Genomic DNA, 23,890 nt, shown 5'->3' with positions numbered 1-23,890 from the left:
TATTGTTCTGCACTATTTTTCTATGCAAAATCTGCACTGTTTTACACTTTTTTACAACCAATTTGCACAGTTTCACAAAATTTACATATGAATTTCGATTAAGCCACGGATCACACATGCATAATGCTATTAAAATTGTAGGACTCTCCTCTGTGTTGGATTGAATTTTTTACTTTAGCTCACAAATTTAGCAGCAACCCTCGATTGTATTTGGTATGAAGGAGTATTACCTATGTGATCGATAGGAAATGTTTGGCCATTCCCAACTATGACTTGGATGATTTTCATGTTCTGAATGCTTTTGTTGTACGCAATGTATTCAAATTTCTAAGCCACCAATCTGCGACTAGAGTTGTAGGGTCATGTAAACTATTCTCCCTTTGGTAAATAAAATTATATAAATAGGCCAAATTTCCTGAAAGGAAGGCTGTGTAACTTTAAACTAAACTAACCGAGGACATTGGTAATGAAGCTTGGATAGTAAAATGGCAAATTTATTAATCATTGGATAATAAAAGGGTAACCTGGGAAGAAAAAGAATCGGACAGTTTAGGAATCTTCCACATTTTTTACTGCCAGAGATGAAAAATTACTCAACATATCAGCAAAATACCTTTTGAAAAAATGTTTAGTGGTGAGAATATGGTAGATAAAATTAGTGCTTAATATTTACTAAACTTTATTTGATTGCACAATTTAAAAAATATTACTTCTATTAGGTGCCTGAAGAAATCGTCCTACATGTGCAAATAGAAAATCTGAATGGAAGAATTTGTTTTCCAAATACAATTAAATGAATATAATCTCAAAATGGATGGGAATTCTACACTGTCAAGAAAGTTTTTGACTTTATTGTAGAATCTGACAAAGCAATTTAGCTTGATAAAATGACAAAAGTGTGTATTTTTTTAATTTAGCAAAATTACGAATTTGATATCTACCTTCTATATGTTGCAATACATTTCCCAACCTATTCTATTGACAGGCTTATATCAGTAATACTTCAAATGAATGTGACAGCAACTTATCAAGTGAACAAGATGGTGATTCTACGAAGTTTCAAAAAGTTGATGTTGAAAGCAACATACACAGGGATGGGGCCAAGACTTGAAGTTAGGGGGGCAACTTTGTTGTTGGTTGCATGCGGCGGCTCTAGCTTCCGGCTTGGTTGCCTAACAGCTAATGGTTTTTTGTGCATCCAAGTATGGACAAAATTATTTTGTTTCAATTTTTTTTAAATGGTTAGGTTGTTTGTTTTGGGTAAAATTGGTTGATTGAGTTTAATTGTTTTTAGCTTTACTATTGGTAATTTTTGTTGTTGAATAATTTTTTGGGGCTTGTTTATTTTATTTTAGATTTTAGATCTGGTCATTAAAAAGAGGAAAATGCTAGAATTACAAAAAAAAAATTTTACAAATTATTAATGTAGTGAGAGATTATTAATAAATAAAAATGTGATATAAGTGATGAGCTCAGATGTAAACTAATAAAATTTTACTACCTCAATAATGTGTAAAAATGTTATAGAAAAGTTTGTGGCTAGAGTAGTATTCTTAAAAGAATCAATGATAGTATTAAAGGGGGCAAAATGTGATTTTATATAACAAAATCGCTAAAATTAGTACCTATCTATATATTAACTAAAAAAATTAAGGGGGGCCATTGCCCCCCTAGTCCAAGTCTCCCTCTGTCCTTGAACATGGAACTCACACAAACATCTGTAATCAAGGAAAACAAAAGGAATTATTTAGTGACTACTACGAAGCAACAAAGGAAGAAGATACAAAGAATACTTTAAAGCTGACTTTCAATTTATTTCAGATATTAATTAAGTAGTTCTTTAAATTTGTGTTTCATATATTTCTTGGATGATTGAGGATGTTAAGGATTGGAGTCTTAATTTTAATTTTAATTTTAAGTTTGATTTATATTTTTCATTACGTAATTTAATGTTTCATATCAAGGATAGAAAATTCTGAGACTGGAATTCTAATGTTCAATCAAAGAGGAAGAGATGAAAAATTGCTAACATCTACATACACAATATTCTTAACTTCTATTTTTATTGCATAGATTGCAAGCCTCTTTAAAAGTTTTAAAAACTTATTTTCCAAGTAAAATTATTCTTAAAAACATATTCTAATTGATTTAGTGCCATAAAGAATAAAAATAAAAATAAAAAAACCTCCAATTAGATTAAGAAAGTACTAAAAACATCTACAATTAAGGAGATTAAAAAATAACTTCTAAAATTAGGAAAATTTCATAAAAATATCAAAAATTATTTGACAATAAAAATTAAACCATATCCATCGATCTGCTTGAATGAAAACCATACTCAATTTCGCCTAAATTCTAAAAAAATTTCATTCCAAAAAAATAGAAATTTTGAATGTCACAAACAATAATGGTTTAAATTTTCCAATCAATCCAAAATATATCTACATTAGTCTATGCATCATTGTACAAAAATACTATAATAATTGAGAAGAAAAGAAGAAAAAGTCACTAAAGTAATTTTAAAAAATTACGGAAAAGAACAAAAAGAAGATCCGTGATGATGATGACGTACCCATCTCATTATAATATTAGGTTCCATTGTCATATATAGTTCAACATAATAAAAATACACTCAAATTTTTGTGTTGTGGACTTTGCCAATTCTACATTAATTCTATTTATGCTCTATAATTGCTCTCTCTTTTTTCTCAATCTCAATAATCTCGACAACAATTCTATGAGTTTCATGATTAAATATCTGACGGAAATTAAAGATGGAGTGAAAACATTCTATCATATCTAAATCCATATCAATTTTAAAAAGAATGAAAGTCAATACATATCGATATAGTAGGAAGGTAATGTTACAAATAAATTAAAAATTTTGAACGTTCTTTTTTTAATATTTAATATTTTTAACATACAGAGATGGTGAAAGTCTTAAAAATCTGAAAGTCCCTAAATAATGACAAGGACAAGCATTATGATTATTATTTTAACTTTCCGAAAGCTTTTCTAGCTAGCACAAACAACCGATAATATCCCAAGAATGGACCACAATCTTGCTTTAGTCGGACGACTAGTCATCACCTAACAGTAAGAAGCCCCAAGGGAATCTTGAATTGTTGTTAGCCACACATCATAGTCGTTTCTTTTTTGTACCAATAACTCTTCAATCCTAATTAATCATGGTAGATATATCAATAATACTAAGAAATACCTAATTTCACATTGAAATGATTCATTATAAGTAATAGGAAAAAAAAATGACGAGTCCCATTAAAAATAGGGAATAAATGTTGGCTAGTCACTAGTCAATCACTTTAATATGTTATGAAATTAACCTTATCTCTAAATTTATTACTTGATATATATAATCACTCTTTTTTAGCTAAACATGTAGATGGTCACACTGAACAAAACCAACTTGTTAAATTGTGGTCGAAGATGGTCACGTGCATTTTTTAAATAACCCACATATAAAAATAAAGGGAAAAGTTAATGGATATTTTAAAGAATTAGTTTAGTAAATATTTTAAAAAACATTTTATGTAAAAATAAAAATGTAACTGATTTTTTACAATTTTTTATATTTTTAATAAAAATAATAAATAAACTTTTTAAAAATAGTTTATTAACAGATGAACTAAGCCATTAGTAGGTCTCAAAAATATATACTCAAATATCCAAATATATTGCCCCCTTTAAAATTCGTAGATTGTTGACATGTCTTTTGTCTGCTTTTTCACCTCTTCTCTATTATTTATTATTGTACAAGAGATTAGAGACAAACACGCGCGGAGAGCGAGAAAGAGAGTTCTACAATCATGGAACTAGAAGCTCAAAGAAACCCCACCATGAACATAGTTCTTCTCATACTAAACTGCATCCTATTATTTATAGGCAATTGTGGCGGCCCTCTAATAATGCGACTTTACTTCATCCATGGCGGAAAAAGAGTTTGGCTCTCAAGTTGGCTTGAAACTGGTGGCTGGCCTATTATTCTCTTCCTTCTCATAATCACATACTTTCACCGCCGAGCCAAACAAGGCTCAAGCTCCAAGCTTTTCTTCATGAAACCACCGTTGTTCATTGCCTCCGCAGTTATAGGAATCATCACAGGCCTTGATGACTATCTCTACGCCTATGGCGTGGCTCGCCTTCCCGTCTCAACAACTGCTTTAATCATTGCCTCACAGCTTGGTTTCACTGCTGCCTTTGCTTTCCTTTTAGTGAAGCAAAAGTTCACTTCCTATTCCATCAACGCAGTGGTTTTGCTCACCATTGGAGCTGGTGTTTTGGCTTTACATACGAGCAATGATCGTCCTAACGGTGAATCAAACAAGGAGTACTTTGCTGGGTTTTTCATGACACTAGGTGCTTCAGCACTATATGGGTTTGTGTTGCCGTTGGTGGAATTGAACTACAAGAAGGCCAAGCAGGTCATCACTTATTCATTGGTGATGGAGATTCAGATGGTGATGAGTTTGTTTGCAACTATTTTTTGCACCATAGGGATGCTGATTAACAAAGACTTCGAGGTATGTGATAGAATTTTAGTTAAATAATTGAATTTATCATTCTTTTAATAGTTTAAAATTTTAGAATAATTCATAATTTATAATGGTATTATAGTGGATTTTACATCTTTGGCCTCTCTCTTCGCTGGCCTAATTATTTTCGTTGACCAATATTTTTTGAGAATAGGACTAGGGTGTTTTTTTCTTCTACTTCTATTATTAAAGTGTAGGACAAGTTAATTTTCTATATTTTTAACTTTGGATTATGTCAGAAATTTCTTTGGCATAATAATTAAGTATTCATTACATTTCAGCAAAAGAAAAACATAAAAAAAAAAAAAAAAATTTAAGTATTCATCCCATGTTAATATAATATATATATATATATACACACACATCCATCAAAGAAATAACAACAACAGAAATTGTCTTATACTTTTTTTTAACAAAAATTGTCTTATACACTTGGCTTCAAAAAGTTAATTTTTTAAAATGACAATAATATTACAATTTACTATCCTATGATTAAAAAAAAAAGATTTTATTAACATATGCTCTTAGGCATTTATTACTAAACTAATTTTAAAAACTTTTATGAAAGAGTTGTTATTTTTTTTGTTGATTTTTTCAATTTTTTATAAAAAATTTGTTAAAATAAATTATTAATAAATACCTTAAGGTATACACTGACCAAAGCCTTAAAAAGACTATTATTCTTTTTCTACTGTAATGCCAACTCCTATCACTACTTTTTGACTTTTTCCAATATTAAAACTTTTCTGGAATTCTGTGCTTATAAACCTTAGAGGTGTTCCATGGGTCAGGGACCTCTCTTTCACGTCAACACAACGAGTTCCCCAAAAATGGAAATCACCTCCGTGCTCCAAGGGTTGGAATGTACAGGAGAATATTAATGCAAGTGTCACGATAAAACTCATAATTTTTGTCACGATTTGTCTATGCTATGATTTATGAACAGTGAAGTAAAAGTGATTGGTTTATAACTTCACCATTCACAACATATCATTTGGAAAAATTGTTGCAAAATTGTGAGTTTTGTTAGTATCCTAACATTATTCTTGATATGTGTAATCAGTTGACTACCGCCACTAAAAAATAGAAAAAAATAATTTCATATTCAAATTTCTTCGTTTCTTCGTAAAGGGTGACAATATATAACTTAATCCACTAATATAAATATGACATGTTTTTATTTTTGCTATTTAATGTTTACTCTAAATAAATTTATGCCAAAGTAGGTTGACTTGATGCAAATTGATTAGAAAAATGGGTTAATTTTGTATTTCCTACAACCTAAAATAACTCAAATCCCATAAATAAAAAATTAAAAAAAAAACTCAGATCATTATTGGGTTGACTGGTTTTGATACGAGAATATTTAATTTATTAGAGAAATTACACTTTAGCCCCCTAAATTATGACCCATTTTACATTTATCTTTATAAGTTATGAGAATGCACATTTTACCTCCTAAACTATTCTCCCTTCTACACCTCGTATACTATGAGAATGCACACTAATTTCACAAAACTATTACCCATGGAATGGGGTGTAAAATGTTACACGAATAATAGATTAGGGGGCAATTGTTACTTGGGTAATAGTTTAGGGAGTAAAGTATGCATTCTCGTAGTTTAGGGGTATAAGCTTAAAAAGTAGTATAGTTTAGAGGAGTAAAATGTAATTTCTCATAATTTATGTAAATAAATGTCATTTTTATTCAATAAAATTTTAATTTTATATATGGAATTAAGCAATTAAAATAATTTATTGGTAATATTGAAAATTTCATCATTGAAAGTATAAAAATTCTAACCTTTTTATTCTAAACAAAGAAAAATAAATAAAAGCTTATTTCATTTTATTTTTCTTCAAATTGTGTATTTGTAAATTTGGGTGGAATTTTGTTAGGTTAAAACAAAACCTTTTAGATTGAATGATGTTTGTACTTCTATTAATTAATGCTATTACAAAATAGAATTTATTTGTTAATAATTGTAATTTATGTGCTTACAAAATATAAAAATATGTTAATTATTTTAGGTCTTATTATTAAAATGGATTGGAATGAGTTTTGTATGTGTAAACAAAAATACAACAATTTATTAAACAAATTGAAATGAATTGTGTCTGTGTCAACCCAATACAACTGTTTATTAAGCAAACTACGTGAATTATATTGGGTAACCCGTTTACTCTTTTTTTTTTTTTTTATGACCACCTACCTCTCTCTCTCTCTCTCTCGCTCTCTCTCTCTCTTTTTGAGAGAGAGAGAGAGGTAGGTAATCAATGTGATTTTTATCTTTTTTTTTTTGACAAACGAGGGTGTCTAAACCTCTTCGACTATCTGACTATTCCCTCAGGTGTACACATTCCCCCCATCCGATACGCACTAGGTTATTAGAGAGAGAAATCTCATAGAGGTGGTTCTAAGATGTTCACAAGAGGTTTTGAACCCAAGATCTCATGGATATCATGTGACCTTAAGAATCACTAAGCTCACCCTTTGGAGGGTTTTTATTGATTTTTGAAACCCCCTGCCAATGTCTGCATCAGCAGCATTGCATGTGCAAAAATAGTCTGCCGACCATTGCCTGAAGCGATCAGCCCGGTGTAAGCGTGGTTGGTTTGGTTGGTGCTGCAATTTTTTAAATTCCCCCTAGTTTGGCGTTTCTAATGAGTGGCACTGCCGCCTCTTTATGTAGAAAGTCTTACATGAGTTGTCTAATGTGAGACAATGTTTTTCCTTTAATGAGTGGCACTGAGACCTCTTTATGTAGAAGTTTTACATGAACAGTCTAATGTATCATGTATGAGTAATATTTTTCCATACTTAAATATTTGTCCAATATGCTTTGATTATCACGGGTCAATGGTGGCACTACTACTTGTAAAAAAATCACTATGTCATCAATACTATAAGATTCTAAAAAGGGCTTTACTTCGGTGGGCTTTTTATATTGATATTTAATTAGAAATTAAAAGCACCATTATGCCTTCCACTTAAAACCTTTTCCATGAGTGTCTATATGCTTTTTCAAAAAAAGAAAAAAGAAAAAAGAAAAAAGAAAAAGAAAAAGAAGAGAGGTTTATAAGCCTAAAAATATTATTAGAAGAAATAAATAATTCCTTTAAAATTCTTAGGAATAACTCAAATATAGAGATATGTACCTAGAAATTTCAATAGTGATTGATCAATTACGATCAGTGTTCATGAGTGCGAGACAGCTCAATGTGAAGGTTGTGAAGTTGCATCATGTATGAAGAATGGATCTATAGTTGTGTACGGAGGTAGTTAGTTAGTGGCGGCTGCTCAACTGGATCAAATTCCTAATTAAGCTAAACGTGAACATAATTACATTCTCAAACATCACATTCTTGAAAATTTGGATGCTAGAAACATAATAGATTCTCCTAATAAAACATTATCTAGAGTTGTGGCTTGTATGCTATGTAAAGAAACAGTGATGGTATATCACAACATGTGGTTTAAATCCAACCCAAGTGATATATTAACGAGTTAATTTCATAATATTGTAGCTACGAATATTTCATGCGGTGTGAATTCTATTATTCTGTAGGCAATTCCAAGAGAAGCGAGGGCATTTGAGCTCGGGGAAACAAAGTACTACGTGGTGATAGTGTTTAGTGCAATTCTTTGGCAGTGTTTCTACATGGGAGCAGCGGGAATCATCTTTTGTGCTTCGTCTTTGCTATCTGGAATTGTAATTGCGGTTCATCTCCCAGTGATAGAGATCCTAGCCGTTATTTTCTACAGAGAAAAATTTCAAGCAGAAAAAGGAGTTGCTCTTGCACTTTCTCTGTGGGGGTTTGTTTCATACTTTTATGGTGAGATAAAAGATAACAAGAAAAAGAAGCAGAATCTGATAGAGAAACAAGTACCTCTAAATATTCTCAGCCCATGATAACAAAACTAGTTTATTTCTTGATTTTTCACATATAGTAGGATATGCTCGAAGTTTGAAGGTATTTAAGCATGGCTTCGCTTCACTTGAATCCGATAATATCACTGGGGAAAAAAACTCTAAATTTGGCTTGCATGTGGAAAATTTCGAAGGTGATATTCGGGACGTCCTATTTGTTTATCTAATATGCAAATTCATGTGAGAGCAAGAGTGGCTAATAGGATCAAGATGAAGAATATATACAATGCATCTCAAAGCTTTGTGCTGTAGTTGGAAATTGTTATACTCTTCTTTTGATTTAAGAATACATGATGAATGCTTGCATTGTTGCATGTTGGTTTTGTTTTCAGTGTGGTTGCTTGTTTGTAAATGTGTATTATGTCCATTCACTCAAATTTGATGAAACAAATTCTTGTTCTTCATTTATTTTATGGTAAATTTCATTAAACTACTTTGATATTTAGGCTAATTCAAATCAGGTCCAAAATATTTCAAAACTAACCAAATTGATCTCTAAAGACAACTTGGTCGATCCCTAAATGAACCTAACACCATTACTTATTATTTGCTCTTTCTCTCTTCTTCTTCTTCTTCTGTCTCATGTCCCTCCCTCTCTCACAAAATATCTCTTCTCTCTCTCTTCTCCCTTTCTCTCTAACCAAGCCCGGGTCAGTGGTCACCAATGAATTCGGCATCAGCAACACCACCACGCTAGGACCATCCCAATTCCCATTACAAATTTGATGTCATCAGTGCTATCAACGAACTCTCGTCCCTCTCTCTATCTCACATCGGAATCGTGCTTCAATCTAGATCTTGCCATCAATAAACTCTCTCCTCGTCTTTGTGGTGACGTTATGGATCGTGACATGGGCTTTGGATTTCGAATTTGGAAAGTGTTCTTCATAGGATGATGACGACGATCTCGTGGTGTGTTTTTTCTAGTTTCTTAGTCACTCAATGTTCTTGAGTGCTATTTGTGTTGATATTCTATGTGTTGTTTGGCTAGGATTTTTGTTGATTTTTTTGGAGTTTTTATTGGGTTTTTCAAGAGATTTCAATTGGGGTTTACAATGGGATTTTTGGGTTTTGAATGAGATTTTTATGTGCTCTTTTTTAGCCTTTCTAGGGCACTTTAAGTGAGATTTTGGTTCTATTTTTCGAGATTTAAAGATGATTGGTATTTTCAGGTTGTTGTGTTGTTTTTTTTTTTTTTGTACTTTAGGATTATTTTAAGGTTCTTGTAGGTTTTTCTAGGTGTATCAATGGCCAGTGTTAGGTTAGATGGAGAAAGAGGGACAAAGGAGAGAGAAGAGAGATGGGGCGGGAGAGAAGAGAGAATTAGTAACAACGTTTGGTCCGTTTAGGGATAAGTTTTTTTTAAGGACTAAGTTAGTCAGTTTTGAAATGTTTTGAATTTGGTTAGTACTAGCCCAAACCACAAGGTAGCTTAATGGAATTTATCCTTTTTTTTATTTATTACAAAAGTGTGAGCCCATGAACTTTGGTAGGATACCCTTCTATCATGGTTTCTATAGTAAACATCTCCCTTATGAAATTTTGCAATCCTCCAACTCAACCTAGAAGTCTCGCAAAGGACAATCAAAGTTGGAATAAGGCAGTCCTATTCAAAAGGTAAAATTTTACACTCTTGTCAATTGTAAGAAATTTATTAATATTTTTTACTTTGTTAAGGTAACATTTTAAGTTTGTTCGTTCACTTTGGAAACTTTTTTTTTTTTCTAAGATAATTACAATATGCAACTCGAAGTATTTCACTCTCCTTAGACCCCCTCTAAGTACTTTGTGCATGGGAGAGTGTCAATTAAGCTATAAGACTCTTGATGGTCACTTTAGAATTAGGTCATTCCACATTTACATAAATTATCTAGCTTAATATCTTTTTCATTTTCCATGAAAAATTACAAAAATATTTTATAAACTAATACCTTTAGAATATCCGTTAATTTTTCCCACAAATAAAAGAAGAAGAAAAAGAGAGAAAGAAATACTACAAGTTCGCAACATACTTGTTAGACTTGGCAAAATTGGCTTGGACCCGACAATCCGACTTGAACCCAAAGAAAAACATCTGACCTTACAAAGGCATGGGTTAATGTCATAGCAACATACAATGCCGCAAGAACTTCATAAATATCGTTGCAGGTGGTCATTGGCAGTAGAGTAGTTCTTACTTCTTAATGACCAATGATACAAAGTGTAAATGTTTCTACGACTGCAAATTATTTTACAATATCTCTATCAGAAGTTAAAGAAATTAGAGAAGCTGAATGAATTTCATGAATCCAGAAGTCCAGGCAGCAGTAAAGATGAAACAGAGGACAACGACAAGTAGCTTAAATACAAAGACTACATGTAGTATAGTTTTAGTTAGTCGACATGTGACCTACACGTGACTGACTTAATTGTAAATATCTGTTGGTTAGTTAGGGAGTTTGTTAGATCAGTTAGTTAGATCAGTTAAGTTAGTCTTGGGCTTAGTTTAGTTACTTAGTGGTATTATAAATACATGTAATTATCTCAGTTTCATTCAGATCAATAAAATCATTTTTCTTTAGTAAATTTTCTTAATCTCTATGTAATTGATCAAAAGTTTTCTAAATCCAATATCTCTATCTATTTGATTGATTACGTAAGAACATTCGCACCAGCTCATCCAAAAATTTATGTTTTTTTTAGCATAAGAATCTACTTTTTTTCTATTTTACATATCCATGTCTCAAAACAGTGAAATATCTCATATCAAATTATCTATTTTACATGGTTTCAAAAAAAAAAATATCTATTTTTCACTACATTTCATTAAAATATCATTTTTTATTGATTTTTTAAAAAAAAATTTCTCTTGCTTCACTCGCAACAATCATCATCTACTCACTTCCTTCATCCTCGGGATATGTAAAGAAATAATAAAAAACTAAATACAAAATAAATAATGTTAGTATAAATTTACACAATTAATGTAACAACTTTGTATTTTTACACAACTTTGCATAAATTGATGTAGGTGAATTTTGGGTTTTTTTTTTTTTTTTTTTTTTTGAGAAACACACACATACATATATATAGGGAGGTGAATTTTGGATTTGATTAGCTACAAAGTGTTACTTTTTCTATTAAAGCGCTGATATGAGTGCTCTAAAGGTTGTTATAAATGTTATTATCAATCCATTTTATTTTGAAAGATTATGACTCCCAACTATCAAAGAAAAGCAATTTAAAAAAGAAAAACATTCTAATTTGAGTAAAAACTACTAAAACAAAATAGGATAATTATATAAATAGTCCATAACCTTTACACATTGTGTCAATTTAGTCTTGATCTTTCAATTGTGTCAATTTAACCCCTGTTGTTAAGAGACATTGTTGACATGTAAAATTTTATTTCTCTGCCACGTAGGCAAACACATGGCATTTGCATTAACAAAAAAATCAAATAACAAAATGGTAATAGAAGAACAATGGGAAACTGAAGAAAAAATTAAGGATACCCAAATCGGATTTCAGTGTTTATGGCCTGAGTTCACTTTCCTTCAATCGAATTAGCACAGCGAGTGAATCCTTTGCTGATTTCAAATGGAGATAGAAATCCATTTATTTGCCACCAAAGCATCTGTTAGATGCCCAAATCACTTTGGAACTACCCAGGTGAATTACTAGCAGGAAAAAAAAAAATTTTGACAACAAGGGCAATGCAAAAGCACAAAGTGAACGAATAGCATTCAGAAGAAAAAGGAGATTTTGAGAAGTGGGTTTTGTGCGTTAGTGAAAATCAAAGATGGGGTGGCTTTAAATTGGACAAAAGAACATCAACCCAACTGGAATAATCTTCTGCAAGGTTGTGACCTCTATACCCAAAATCTTTGGCATCTTGATTTCTACCTCACCACCAAATATGAATCTGAAATCTTGTGAACTCAACGTCCAAAGGAAAGAAAGAAAGTATTTGGTCAAGAAACAAGGTTTCAGTGGGGAATTTGATCAAACAAGTGATTTTAATAGACACTATCAGTGTAATTTTAACAAAAACTAAAGGAAGAACATAATAAAATAAAATTCAGTGTTAGAAGGCTGAATTGGACGAAGTTGAATATAAATGGATAACATTAAATTTTAGGCCAAGTTAAAGGTTTGAATATTCAATTTAACCTCAAATTTTATATATATTTGCTATTCCTTCATTTTTAAAATTTCAAACATCGAAATTCATTTTAATCCATTGCGTCATGACCTCTTTATTCTCAATTCTATGCTGTTCTTTTATTTGTTGATCTACAAAACATACCATTGATAAAATACATTAACTCTACTTCAGAAGAAACATATTTATTTCGAAATGTTCCTGTACTAAAATACGCCGTCTCACCACTATTAAATAATTCATCATACCAATCACAAAATACTTACAGTGAAAAGGATATGGACTAAATTCGTAATTTACCATTTTTTGTTTTTTTATTTTTATTTTTTTGTTTTGTTTCCTTTCTAAAGCTAGGACTATTACAAGCTTACAATACGTAGGTAGAAGAAACTGTTTTTTTTTTTTTTTCTAATTAACTAAAATTTAGAAGTTTTTATATGTGTAACTCTATTATTTAAACTTTCTAAACCGGCGGATTTGAGGATACTTTAGGCATCTAAAAGTAGGAATATAAATAGGAGAAATTCCTTAAATAGTAATATAAAATAAACTAGTCGCTAACCCCTGCGATGCACGGGATTGTTTTAAATCAAATGTTAACATGTTCAGGTTTAAACATTTCTCTAATTTCAATTGTTAAAAGCTAAATTGGCTCTGATATAAGATGAAACATGTAATTATGATGAAACTATCAAAATATTACACACAAAATCATTAAAATGAGATAAATATCTCAAACTTCATACTATTAGGGAGCATCATAAGAAAACTTACACCTTCCATTCAATTGAGCTAAACTAAACTATTTGATGCAATTGAGTTTAGTTTCTCATATTTTGGAAACAATTCCTTCAAAAACTAATTTTCTTACTCCAAATGATAATCAACCAAACATTGGAGCTAGAGACTCTTAATTTGGTATTCATACATTTTGATGTGCCGAGGCAGATACAAGTGCTGCTCTAGGAGGAGGAGCTTCTTTCTGAGGAATAACTTTCGGCTTTGGCTCGTATTCAGAATTATTCTTATCTGACCCACTCCCATCTGTGCAAGCAAGTTGGATCATTCAAACTCCAAACAAAAACACACTGACACAAAGCTCAAAAGTTGAACTTGGAATCTGATTCTACTACTCACTGTGTGGATTTGGAGAGTAAGCAAAATCAGGAACCTACAAAAGACAGAATATTTGAAACCTCTAAAACAAAACCCATTTTGCAATAGTTTTTTTCTCCCAGACAAAGCAAATTAGTTGGCTCAAAAATCACAAAAACAAAGAACAAAACTTAAATATAGTTCCTTAGATGCTATATGTTACATTCCCCAATTAATTGTCCTTCAAATCAAAATATAACAATGTTTGAACTGCAATGACAAATGCAGTAAGTGTTTGAATTTAACTGGGAAACCGTGCAACACCTAAACAAACTGTTCCTACAAAAAATAAAAGATTTCTTCAACCTGATGATAACCATTTTGAGTAACTTTTTGCTGAGGTGAGTCTCCATTAGCTTCCAACAACAACAATTACCAATTTTAACTTACTTTCTATAATGCAATCTGCACTCGGTTACTTACTCAAAAGAGAAACTAAAATTAAATTCATTCCAAATAGTACAAACAGTGTTACCCATTAAACCAGAGGATGTGTGTTCCCCAGGTTGATTCAACTTCACCCATTCATCCACAGTATCCTTCCACTTCCTAACAACACAAACAAAAATAAACAAATTTAGCAAAAACCCTTTTATTCTCCACATCTCATTATCCAATGACTTAAAAAGTATACTAGTACAAATTGTGCTAAGGTGGAAAATGGTATTATCTTTTGCCATATATAAATACAACATGACCTGAGACCTCAAAAGCTTATGTGAAACATGTTTGAATTGTACCATATGGTTTTATTCAAACATTAAGAATACAAAAGCCACAAATCTAGATATTTATGGCATTTGTTTCAAGTTTATGCCAAACCAAAACTAAAGGCATGCGTGAGTGCAGTTCACAAAGGCTTTGTGGCTTGGTAGTGTTGTCAAAATTTGTGCAGTCTTCCAAACAAAAAAACACTCCAAAAAGGGAAAAAAGTCAAAATCTGTGTGGTCTTCCAAACAAAAAAAACAACCCTAAATAAATAAATAAGGATGCAGATAATATGTAAAAAGATGGGTATTTAATAATGAAAATTAAAAGGGTGTGAGTTCAAAGGGAAAAAACCTTGGGGTGCCTACTATATTTGCCATTTATTTTTAAGAAGTCACAAATTCTGGCCAACAACAAATAAAAGTAGAAAACTTCTAAAAAATTCATTCAAGCATTGCACAATGTAGGGATGTGTGATTAAATAATGCATATATATTTGTATGTTTCAAGAAGTTGCAAGGGTACCAAAAAAAGTAAAAAATAGTGATACCAATATCACATTGCACAACTTGTTATTGATAGAACTACCAATATAGCATAACAGAACTCTGTTGCTCAGCTTTTGATGTTAACAATGTAGTGATAAAACAGATTTTTCTTTTCTTTTATTTTATTTTTAAATAGGAGTTGTGTTGTTCACGTTCAAATGAGTTAGTTCTTGCTGCATCCATACCAATGTTATCTTGTCTTTCCAATTCTGCAATTCTTTACTTTCATCATAATTCCAAGTGCCTTCCACCATTCCCAATCTTCTTGTGCAGGCCTGTGACTACAATGGACTGTAATCACTTTAAGGTAGTTATAGGCTTATAGCTTGGTGTCTTACTGCTCTGACTCTAATATCCTTTAGTCCCAAGATCAACAAATTTATGTTAATATTTAAAAAACAAAGAAAAAAACAAAAAGAAAAGAAAGATATAATGCTTGAAGGCAAATGCAATGTTGTTTCCAAACATTTCAAGGGTTTTAACTAATTGTTCATACTCATACTCTTTCATCTCCACCTCTACCCCTACTTTAACCACCACTCCTACACCTTATAAAAAAAATAAAATAATCCAATGATGTCGTTTAATGCAATCTCTTTTAAATTAAATAATTGACATAATAAAAAACGATGAAAAATATCATAACTTTGTGAAGAAAAAAAAAATCAAACATTTGGAAATTTAGACTCAAACTCTCACTCACCAGGGGCAATGATAGTTGCAATAAAAGGCACAATCGAATTTGTTACGTTTCAGCTCAGTGTGTACCATCATCACTAAGCACTATCTTAGTGAAAAACTCAAATCATGAGTCTGATTTCAAGGCTAACCCCATAATAGTCTAATCAAATTGTTTTGGGTACCTAAGAACACCAAAACAAAATTCAATAATTATCAAAACAATAAAACAACCAAAAAAGAAAACATTTTCTTTCAAACTAAATAAATAGCCCCTTTGGAAATGCAGTAAACAAAGAAGAAGTAACAGAAAAGCCTTCTAGAAACTAATTATAAATCAAAACCTTAATTAAAACCAAATCTAACCCATAAGAGGGCAATAATTAACTGCCACTGACATCCAGAATTGTGCCAAGTGTATAAGACAAACACTAAATTTTATGACTCAATGAAAGACACAGGTTCACCATCTATATAAAAATAAACAGCTTTTATATGTATAGAAAGCAAATGAATCATTAGTCACAGAAATAGACACACACACAGCATAGTAACTGTAAAGAGACAGACAAAGGGAGACTAAAAGAGAAACACCCCCAAACGTAACCCTGAATCATACTTAACAGCCAAAAACAATAGAACAAAATTAAAAACTCACTCGTAATGTTTTCGGAGAAGTTCTGGTCTGATTATAAAGTCCCTCAAATTTTTCTCTCCCTCTCTGACTCTCTCTGCCCCTTATTAAGGCTCTCAATGAGCAATAATAATGTAAGGCTCTTTTGGTTTTTTAAAACAACCACAAATTTACTCCAAATAAGGAGAAGAGGTAAAAGGGAAAACCTAAAATTAAAATAAAAACATCACTAACCATTCTTTAAAATGCCAAGAGACGAAGCCCAAAAAGCTTTGTCAGTTCATGTAATACCTAAGCTGTAAAACAGCGGTAATATACCCTTTTGCCGAATGTTGATTGCAGATTTTCTAACCAAACCTAAAATTTGCAAATCAAATGGTAGAGAACCAAAGTCTGATGAGTCTGATTTATGGATTCAACAACACATCAAACCATAACAAAACCAATTACAACAAAACTTAAATCTCACCATAAAACCATAACAGAACCAACTAAAAAAAAATGAAAATTAAACATGCATAGCAGAATGAAAAACACATATTCATCACAAAGCAAACAAAAAATCAAAACTAAATTGCTAAAAAAACCCTAACAAAACAAGAGGGCCTAAAACAAAATTGGAACAGAAAATTAGTAATTCCGTAAGACCCAAAACTCTAAGCAATCTTTTTTGTAATTTTCGTAATCTATAAATAGCTTGACTTGACAATGAAAAGAGAGAAACAAAATCTTATGAAATCAACATGTTCTCTAGAACCAAATAGGATTACAAAAACGTACCAAGCTTTAGAGGTCAAGACTTGACCAGCAAAGGCTATGAACAGAGAGAGCTAGACTGAGAGAAGAGGGATGCTCTGAGAAAGGAATGAAGGGGCAGCGTGAAGAGAGGAGTGAACTTGCGTGCTGAGTTTGTGTTTGTGTCTATTGAGTTTTGTTTATTTTTAAAGATATGTATCGGGTTAAAAAAAATAAGTATTGGGTTTTGTTTTGGAGAGGAAAATCGCCTTCTCCAAAGGCAAATAACACACCTCAGCTTCATTCAAAGATTTGCTAACATAATAGACCAGTCTTTGTACTCCACTATCGTCCCGTATCAAAACCAAGCTGACTGCATGGATAGCTACAGCTAGGTATGCAAACAAGACTTCCTCAACCTCCGGCCGAGACATGATGGGTGGCCGGGAAAGATATTCCTTAAGTTGCTGAAAAGCTAAAGCGCACTCCTCGGACCATTGGAATCCCTTCCACTTATTCAGCAATTGGAAAAAAGGTCTACACCTATCAGCGGACCAAGAGATAAACCTGCTGAGAGTAGTAGTCATCCCGGTCAATTTTTTAACTTCCTTCGGATTCCGAGGTGGTTGCAAGCCCTAAATGGCTCTGACCTGTGCCGGATTTACCTCTATTCCTCTATGAGTCACCATGTAGCCTAGGAACTTTCCAGAGCCCACCCCAAAAGAACATTTTGAGGCGTTAAGGCGTAGCTTGTACTACCTAAGTGTTTGAAAGGTGCTGTCCAAATCTTTCACATGCATAGGTACTGTCTTACTCTTCACTACCATTTCATCCACATATACCTCAATAGTCTTCCCAAGCTGCGATTCGAACATCCTGGTCATCATCCTTTGGTAAGTAGCCCCTGCATTTTTCAAACCGAATGGCATCACTTTATAGTGATAATTCCCCATAGGAGTAATGAAAGCAGTCTTCTCCTGATCACCCAACGCCAAAGGTATTTGGTGATAACCTTGGAAGGCATCCAAAAAACTCATCCGAGGATGCCCAACTGTAGCATCCACTAGCTGATTGATGCGAGGCATCGGGAACGAATCTTTTGGGCAGGCTTTTTTCAGGTCTGTGAAGTCCACACATACTCTCTACTTTTTTCTCTTCTTTTTTACTACGACAGTGTGCGCCAACCATTCTAGGTAGAAAACTTCTTTAATAGCCCCAGCCCTTTTGAGCTTGAGCACCTCTTCCTTGACAGCCTCGGCATGTTTTTTCGAAGAACGCCGAGGTGGTTACCTCTTGAGAATAACGGCAGGATTGACGTTCAAATGATGGAAAATGAAACTTGGGCCAACCCCCGGAGCCTCGTAGGGATCCCATGCAAATACATCGATATTGTTTTTCAAAAACATCACTAATTCCATCATCTCTTGATGTGGTAGCGGTATCCCAACTTGAAAGAATCTTTCGAGGTCATCATTTATGAGAAATCTTTCCAACTCTTCACACGTGGCCTTCTCTACTGTCACCGCACCGGGCGCATCCAGAGTTGTTAATTGCTATAAGTCTTCCACAGCCGAGGTCGAGGATTCTGATTCGGCTTGATGCAGCACTGCGGCCGATATGCATTGCCTTGCTACTGATTGGCTCCCAAGAATTTCTTCAATCAATCCACCCAAGGGAAATTTCACTTTAACATGTAAAGTTGAGGAGACAGCACCCAAAGCATACAGCCAAGGCCTTGCAACGATGGCCGTGTATGGAGAATATGCGTCAACCACAATGAAATCTACATCAACTGTTTCTAGGCCCGACTGTACGGGCAAACGAATTTGTCCCTTTGGTATGACAGTCTTCCCTTCAAAGCTTATCAACTGCGAATCATAGGGAGTGAGATCCTCTAGCTCTAACTTAAGCCCCTTGAATAAGTTAAGGTACATAATATCCGCACCACTACACTGATCGACCATCACCCTCCTGACGTCATAATTCCCTATCCTCAATGTGACCACCAGGGCATCGTCATGATGTTGAATAGTCTCAACCTTATCCTCATTAAAGAATCCCAAAATAGGCGTACTCTCTTTGATCCTCTTCGGCCTCGAGCCAGACTCCTCGGCCTGAGAATGTGACACCACCATCACCCTTGTAGGACAGGAACCAGTCCTGCCAGGTGCAGCAAAGATGACATTAATCGTTCCTAAGGGCGGTCGAGATGAGTTGTTCTTCTGATTTTTTGAACCCGATTAATTTCCTTGTCCGTTGGGTTGATACAGGTGCTGCTTCAATTTTCCCTCACTAACAAGCTGCTCTAAATGGTTCCAAAGGGTCCGACAATTCTCGGTAGTATGACCCACATCCTAATGATACTGGCAAAAGAGGTTTTGATTCCGTTTCGTAGGGTCCCCCGCCATCTTACTGGGCCACTTGAAGTAGGGTTCCTTGCGGACTTTCTCCAGCAATTGGTGCACTGGTTCTCCGAATACAGTTTTAACTACTTGAGGAGTGGATGAACCAGATTGCCCAGAGAAATCTCTCCTCGGCTTATTGTTATGGTACCTGTCCGACCTGAAATCCCTTCTCTCCTGAGGGATAACCTTCGCCTTACCCTTACCTTGTTGTTGATCTTCCTCAACCCTTTTATACTCGTCGATGAGATCCATGAGGCGACGTACACTCCGCATGAGCTTTTTGGTCAGAGATTTCCTTAAATCGTGATCAATTGGGAGGCCCACTTTGAAAGTGTTAATCACCACTTTGTCAAAATCACTGTCGATTTCATTAAACATTTTCCAGTATCTGTCAGAATACGCTTTCAAAGTCTCACCCTCCCTCATGGCCATGGATAACAATGAGTCCAAAGGCCGAGGGACTCTGCTGCATGTAATGAATTGAGACGCGAATGCCCTAGTGAGTTCCATGAAAGAATTGACAGACCCCGCTTTTAGTCCGTTAAACCATCTCATAGCAACAGGTCCCAGGCTAGAGGGAAAGACTTTGCACATCAAGGTTTCGTTCTAAGAATGTACCGCCATCCGCTGATTAAAATGGCTCACGTGTTCGACTGGGTCTGTCTTGCCATTATAAATGGTGAAGGTCGGCTGGGTGAACCGCCATGGAAGCCTTCCCTTCTTGATCCTGCGTGAGAAGGGTGATTTGGAGAGCTGGTGCAATGCTCGACTCATAGCATCGTTTCCCAAACTCCTGGAGGGAGACTTCTTATGCTTACGACCTGGAAGCTCATCCTTCTCGTAAGAGAAGGTTTCGCTAGGGGGAGTCTTGGACCTTGGACTGTAACTGCTCCCCTAGGAGCACCTAGAGGAAGGGCTGGAAGGAAGTGAAGCTCGCTTACGTTTGACACGGCGTAACTTTTTCTTAAGGTGGTCTATCTCCTTCTACATGGCCTTAGCATCCTCCTCATGGGTGGCTCTGCTTCCGCCACTCAAATGGCTTGCATCAGAGTGTACTGTATGCACACTTCCCTCTCAATCCCTCCGACGCTCAAACTGATCTTCGCGCTAGGACCCTTGAGACTCTGCATGATGCGAACCTAAGCCTGCCATGATGTTCCAATTCCCTCAGCACTAGATTTCCCATAGACGGCGTCAATTGTAAGTGCACAATTTGTACCCGGTCCAATCCCTAGATGGACTCAGGCCCAAAGAGTCTTATACAATGAAATTCGTAGAGTATGAGTTTGAAACCTAGGTTAGGGATATTGGAGAGTTAATAAACAGGCTAGAATGTTGCGATCTATGCAAATAATAGATAAATACAACAAAAAACTCTCCTCGGACGTAAGCCGAGGACCACTTGTATTGCCTTTCTTTCTTTAAGCAAAAGATTACAATTTTTAGTTTCCAAAAAAAAGGTTCCCCTTCTTCATACCTCTCCCGTCTTCTTATATCCCTCTTCCTCTTCCATGTGTAACACAAATTTTCTCAATAGATACTTGTCACATCAACCACCTTCTTGAAGTCTTCAAGTAATAGCTGGAAGGCTGAATATTACTGTTCAGAAGTCATTTCTCTATTAATGAGGCCAGGGAGGTAGGTGCAGGGTCTTTAATGCAGTGGTAGCAGCTTTTTTCTCTTCTGATATTTCTCACACGTTCTTCCTTCTAACCACTGCGTGGATCACGTCTTTACCCAATAGATCTTCCGAAATCTTGTCTCTAAATCCCTTGGTACATCCCATAACCTTTATTGGGCCCGTCCGAGGAGGTACACTTCCTCGGACGACTCCTTCACCTCTTATAGTATGAACTGGTCTGTGGGCCTCAAAGATTCTGCTTGGACAGACTTACACCAACAACCAAGGCCCAAATACGCATTTTATTTATTTTACCTCCACAGTAGTCATAGTAATTGTTTTTAGTGAAAACCGTAACTAATGGTTGTTTATAGTGAAAGTTGTAACTTATGGCTACAACTATATTTGTAGCCAAAAACAGATGTAAGTGAATTTTGAATTTGGTTGGTTGAAGTGTGTTACTTTTCTATCATACAAACACTTATAGTGAAAACTATAACTGATGGTTGTTTATAGTGAAAGTTGTAACTTATGGCTACAACTAGATTTGTAGCCAAAAACAGATTTAAGTGAATTTTGAATTTGGTTGGCTGAAGTGTGTTACTTTTCTGTCATACAAACACTGATGCAAGTGCTCTAAAGGTTATTATAAATGTTATTATCAATCCTTTTCATTTTTTGAAAGACAAGGACTCCCTAGTATAAGTAATTTAAAATAATAATAATAAAAACATTCTAATTTGAGTAGAAACTACTAAAACAAAATAGGGTATATTGTATAAATAGTCCCCAGCCTTTACACATTGTGTCAATTTAGGGACTTTCAGTTGTGTCAATCGTGCGTGTCAAATTAATCCTGTTGTTCAAAGTTGGACATTATTGACGTGTTAAATATTATTTCTCTGCCACATAGGCAAACACATGGAATGCCCCATCATATTACGCTAAAAAGACAAATAACAATATGGTAAAAGAAGAGCAATGGGAAACTGAAGAAAAATTACGGACACCCAAATCGGATTTCAGTGTTTATGGCCTGAATTCACTTTCCTTAAATCGAATTAGCACATCAGGTTGATTCTTGCTGATTTCAAACGGAGATAGAAATTCATTCATTTATTTTGATAGAAATTCATCAATCGAAATTCATTTATTTTGAAACATATTTATTTTCAAATGTTCCTGTACGAAAATAGGTCGTCTCCACTAGTAAATAATTCATCATACCAATCACAAAATACGACTCCACTCACCCTCTTGCTTTAGCTTTCACATTCGCTAGTTTCTTATCCAACTAATGCCATCCTACTCAAATCATCAGCAAATTACCAACGTCTAGCAAGACATTCCAGTCACTATGCAAGCTCCTGGCTAAAGAAGTGCCAAAAGTATCAAATACCATGACCAGTAACCAAACTCCAATTCAAGTTAACCACTTCTGCTACAAAATTTCCAAGGATTCTTCTTCGTAATCTTCTACCTAATGAGTAGGATCCTAAATCATAATTCAAGTGAAGTAGAGCAAAATAACAAGTAGGACTCTTCAACACATCCTTAATTTGGAAGTCATGAGGTGCTATAATGTGCAAGACACATTATCAAAACGTGCCAGCATTGTCTTTAATGCCATAAAATCTAGAATAGCCCCTGAGCAACACATATGCCCTAACATAGAAGGGACTAGACAGATTTACCAAGAACATTGCCCATATGGGCCATATCAACACATACTAGCTTTGATATGAGCTAGTATCCAATTCAAGATGACTAATTTAAAGTTATTAAGTAGGGTACTAACTAGCTGAGTACTAACTAGCCATTTACACCAAGTGACTAGACCAATGGGACAAGCTCATATCAAAGCAAGATCTAACAAAACTATTTCATACACTACACAGTTAATAATGCAAATAAGTGTTTTACAAAGCTATGAAAATGATAAATTCACACATAACAGAGTACATCATCAAACCACAATATGCAAAAACACAAATTCACATCCTCCATTAGGTTAATAACGGATAGCATTTTCATCTTCTACACAAATTTCACATAGAAAAACAATACATAAACTCACACTCCATTAACAAAGTAGTAAATATCATTTTTGATAATTCGATAATTAGGAATAGGGAGATTAAAACCTGGATGTCTAAATTGAGATACGAGCACAAAGACACATATTGCATCAAATTTTTCACTTTCCTTTTCTTCTTTTTTTGTGCGCGCAATATCACACTACAACAACACAATCCTATAAATTCAATATAAGATAGCAAAATCAATAGGAAATTAAAATAACAGAGAAATTAAAAACACAACCAAACAGATAATCAAGCAAAATCCCATCAAAACTGTATGTCTCTCTATTCTAATAGGGTCACGGTATAAACACTTTCATGCCAATTGTTCTAGCCAGTCCCAACACCTGGGTTCCAGATCTGTTGATGTTTTGCTCAGGCAAACAGCCAAGCTCAGTTTCAATATGGGCTTAGAATTCCTCAATTCAACATGACCATGTCACACTATACATACTTTGTATATACTAAACCATCTGAAGTGTCTAGGAATTTGAATGTGTATGCTGCAAGTTGCTCCTGTATTATAGGCTTGCTTTCATGTCAGAGATTCTAGTTGCACTATTTATGGGACAAAGTCTATTGTCTATAAGCATCATCATGACTCAAGTTTTATTATTTTTACTGGTGGTCAATTCAAAATATTTATTTCCTTCTTTCACATTGCAGCAAAAATGGAGTATACATAACCTTGGTGAA

General features: G+C 34.0%; 1 protein-coding gene across 1 annotated transcript; it reads left to right on the top strand.

Annotated features, from left to right (window-relative positions):
* Positions 1-3,749: 3,749 nt before the first annotated feature.
* On the top strand, positions 3,750-8,876 carry LOC142627238 (purine permease 3-like). Its single transcript, XM_075801056.1, has 2 exons — positions 3,750-4,541; positions 8,123-8,876. Exons 1-2 carry the CDS (start codon positions 3,828-3,830, stop codon positions 8,465-8,467), a joined length of 1,059 nt encoding a protein of 352 aa, XP_075657171.1. The 5' UTR covers positions 3,750-3,827; the 3' UTR covers positions 8,468-8,876.
* The last annotated feature ends 15,014 nt before the right edge of the window (positions 8,877-23,890 follow it).

The sequence above is a fragment of the Castanea sativa genome, chromosome 3, assembly GCF_040712315.1.
Source record: "Castanea sativa cultivar Marrone di Chiusa Pesio chromosome 3, ASM4071231v1".
Classification (NCBI taxonomy): domain Eukaryota; kingdom Viridiplantae; phylum Streptophyta; class Magnoliopsida; order Fagales; family Fagaceae; genus Castanea; species Castanea sativa.
Note: the sequence above shows the minus strand (reverse complement) of the source record. Positions and strands in the feature narration are given on the sequence as shown.

Coding starts and splice junctions, on each gene's coding strand:
- LOC142627238 (XM_075801056.1), top strand. CDS start 3,828: ATGGAACTAGAAGCTCAAAGAAACCCCACCATGAACATAGTTCTTCTC. Junction 4,542..8,122: donor TGATTAACAAAGACTTCGAG/GTATGTGATAGA, acceptor ATTATTCTGTAG/GCAATTCCAAGAGAAGCGAG.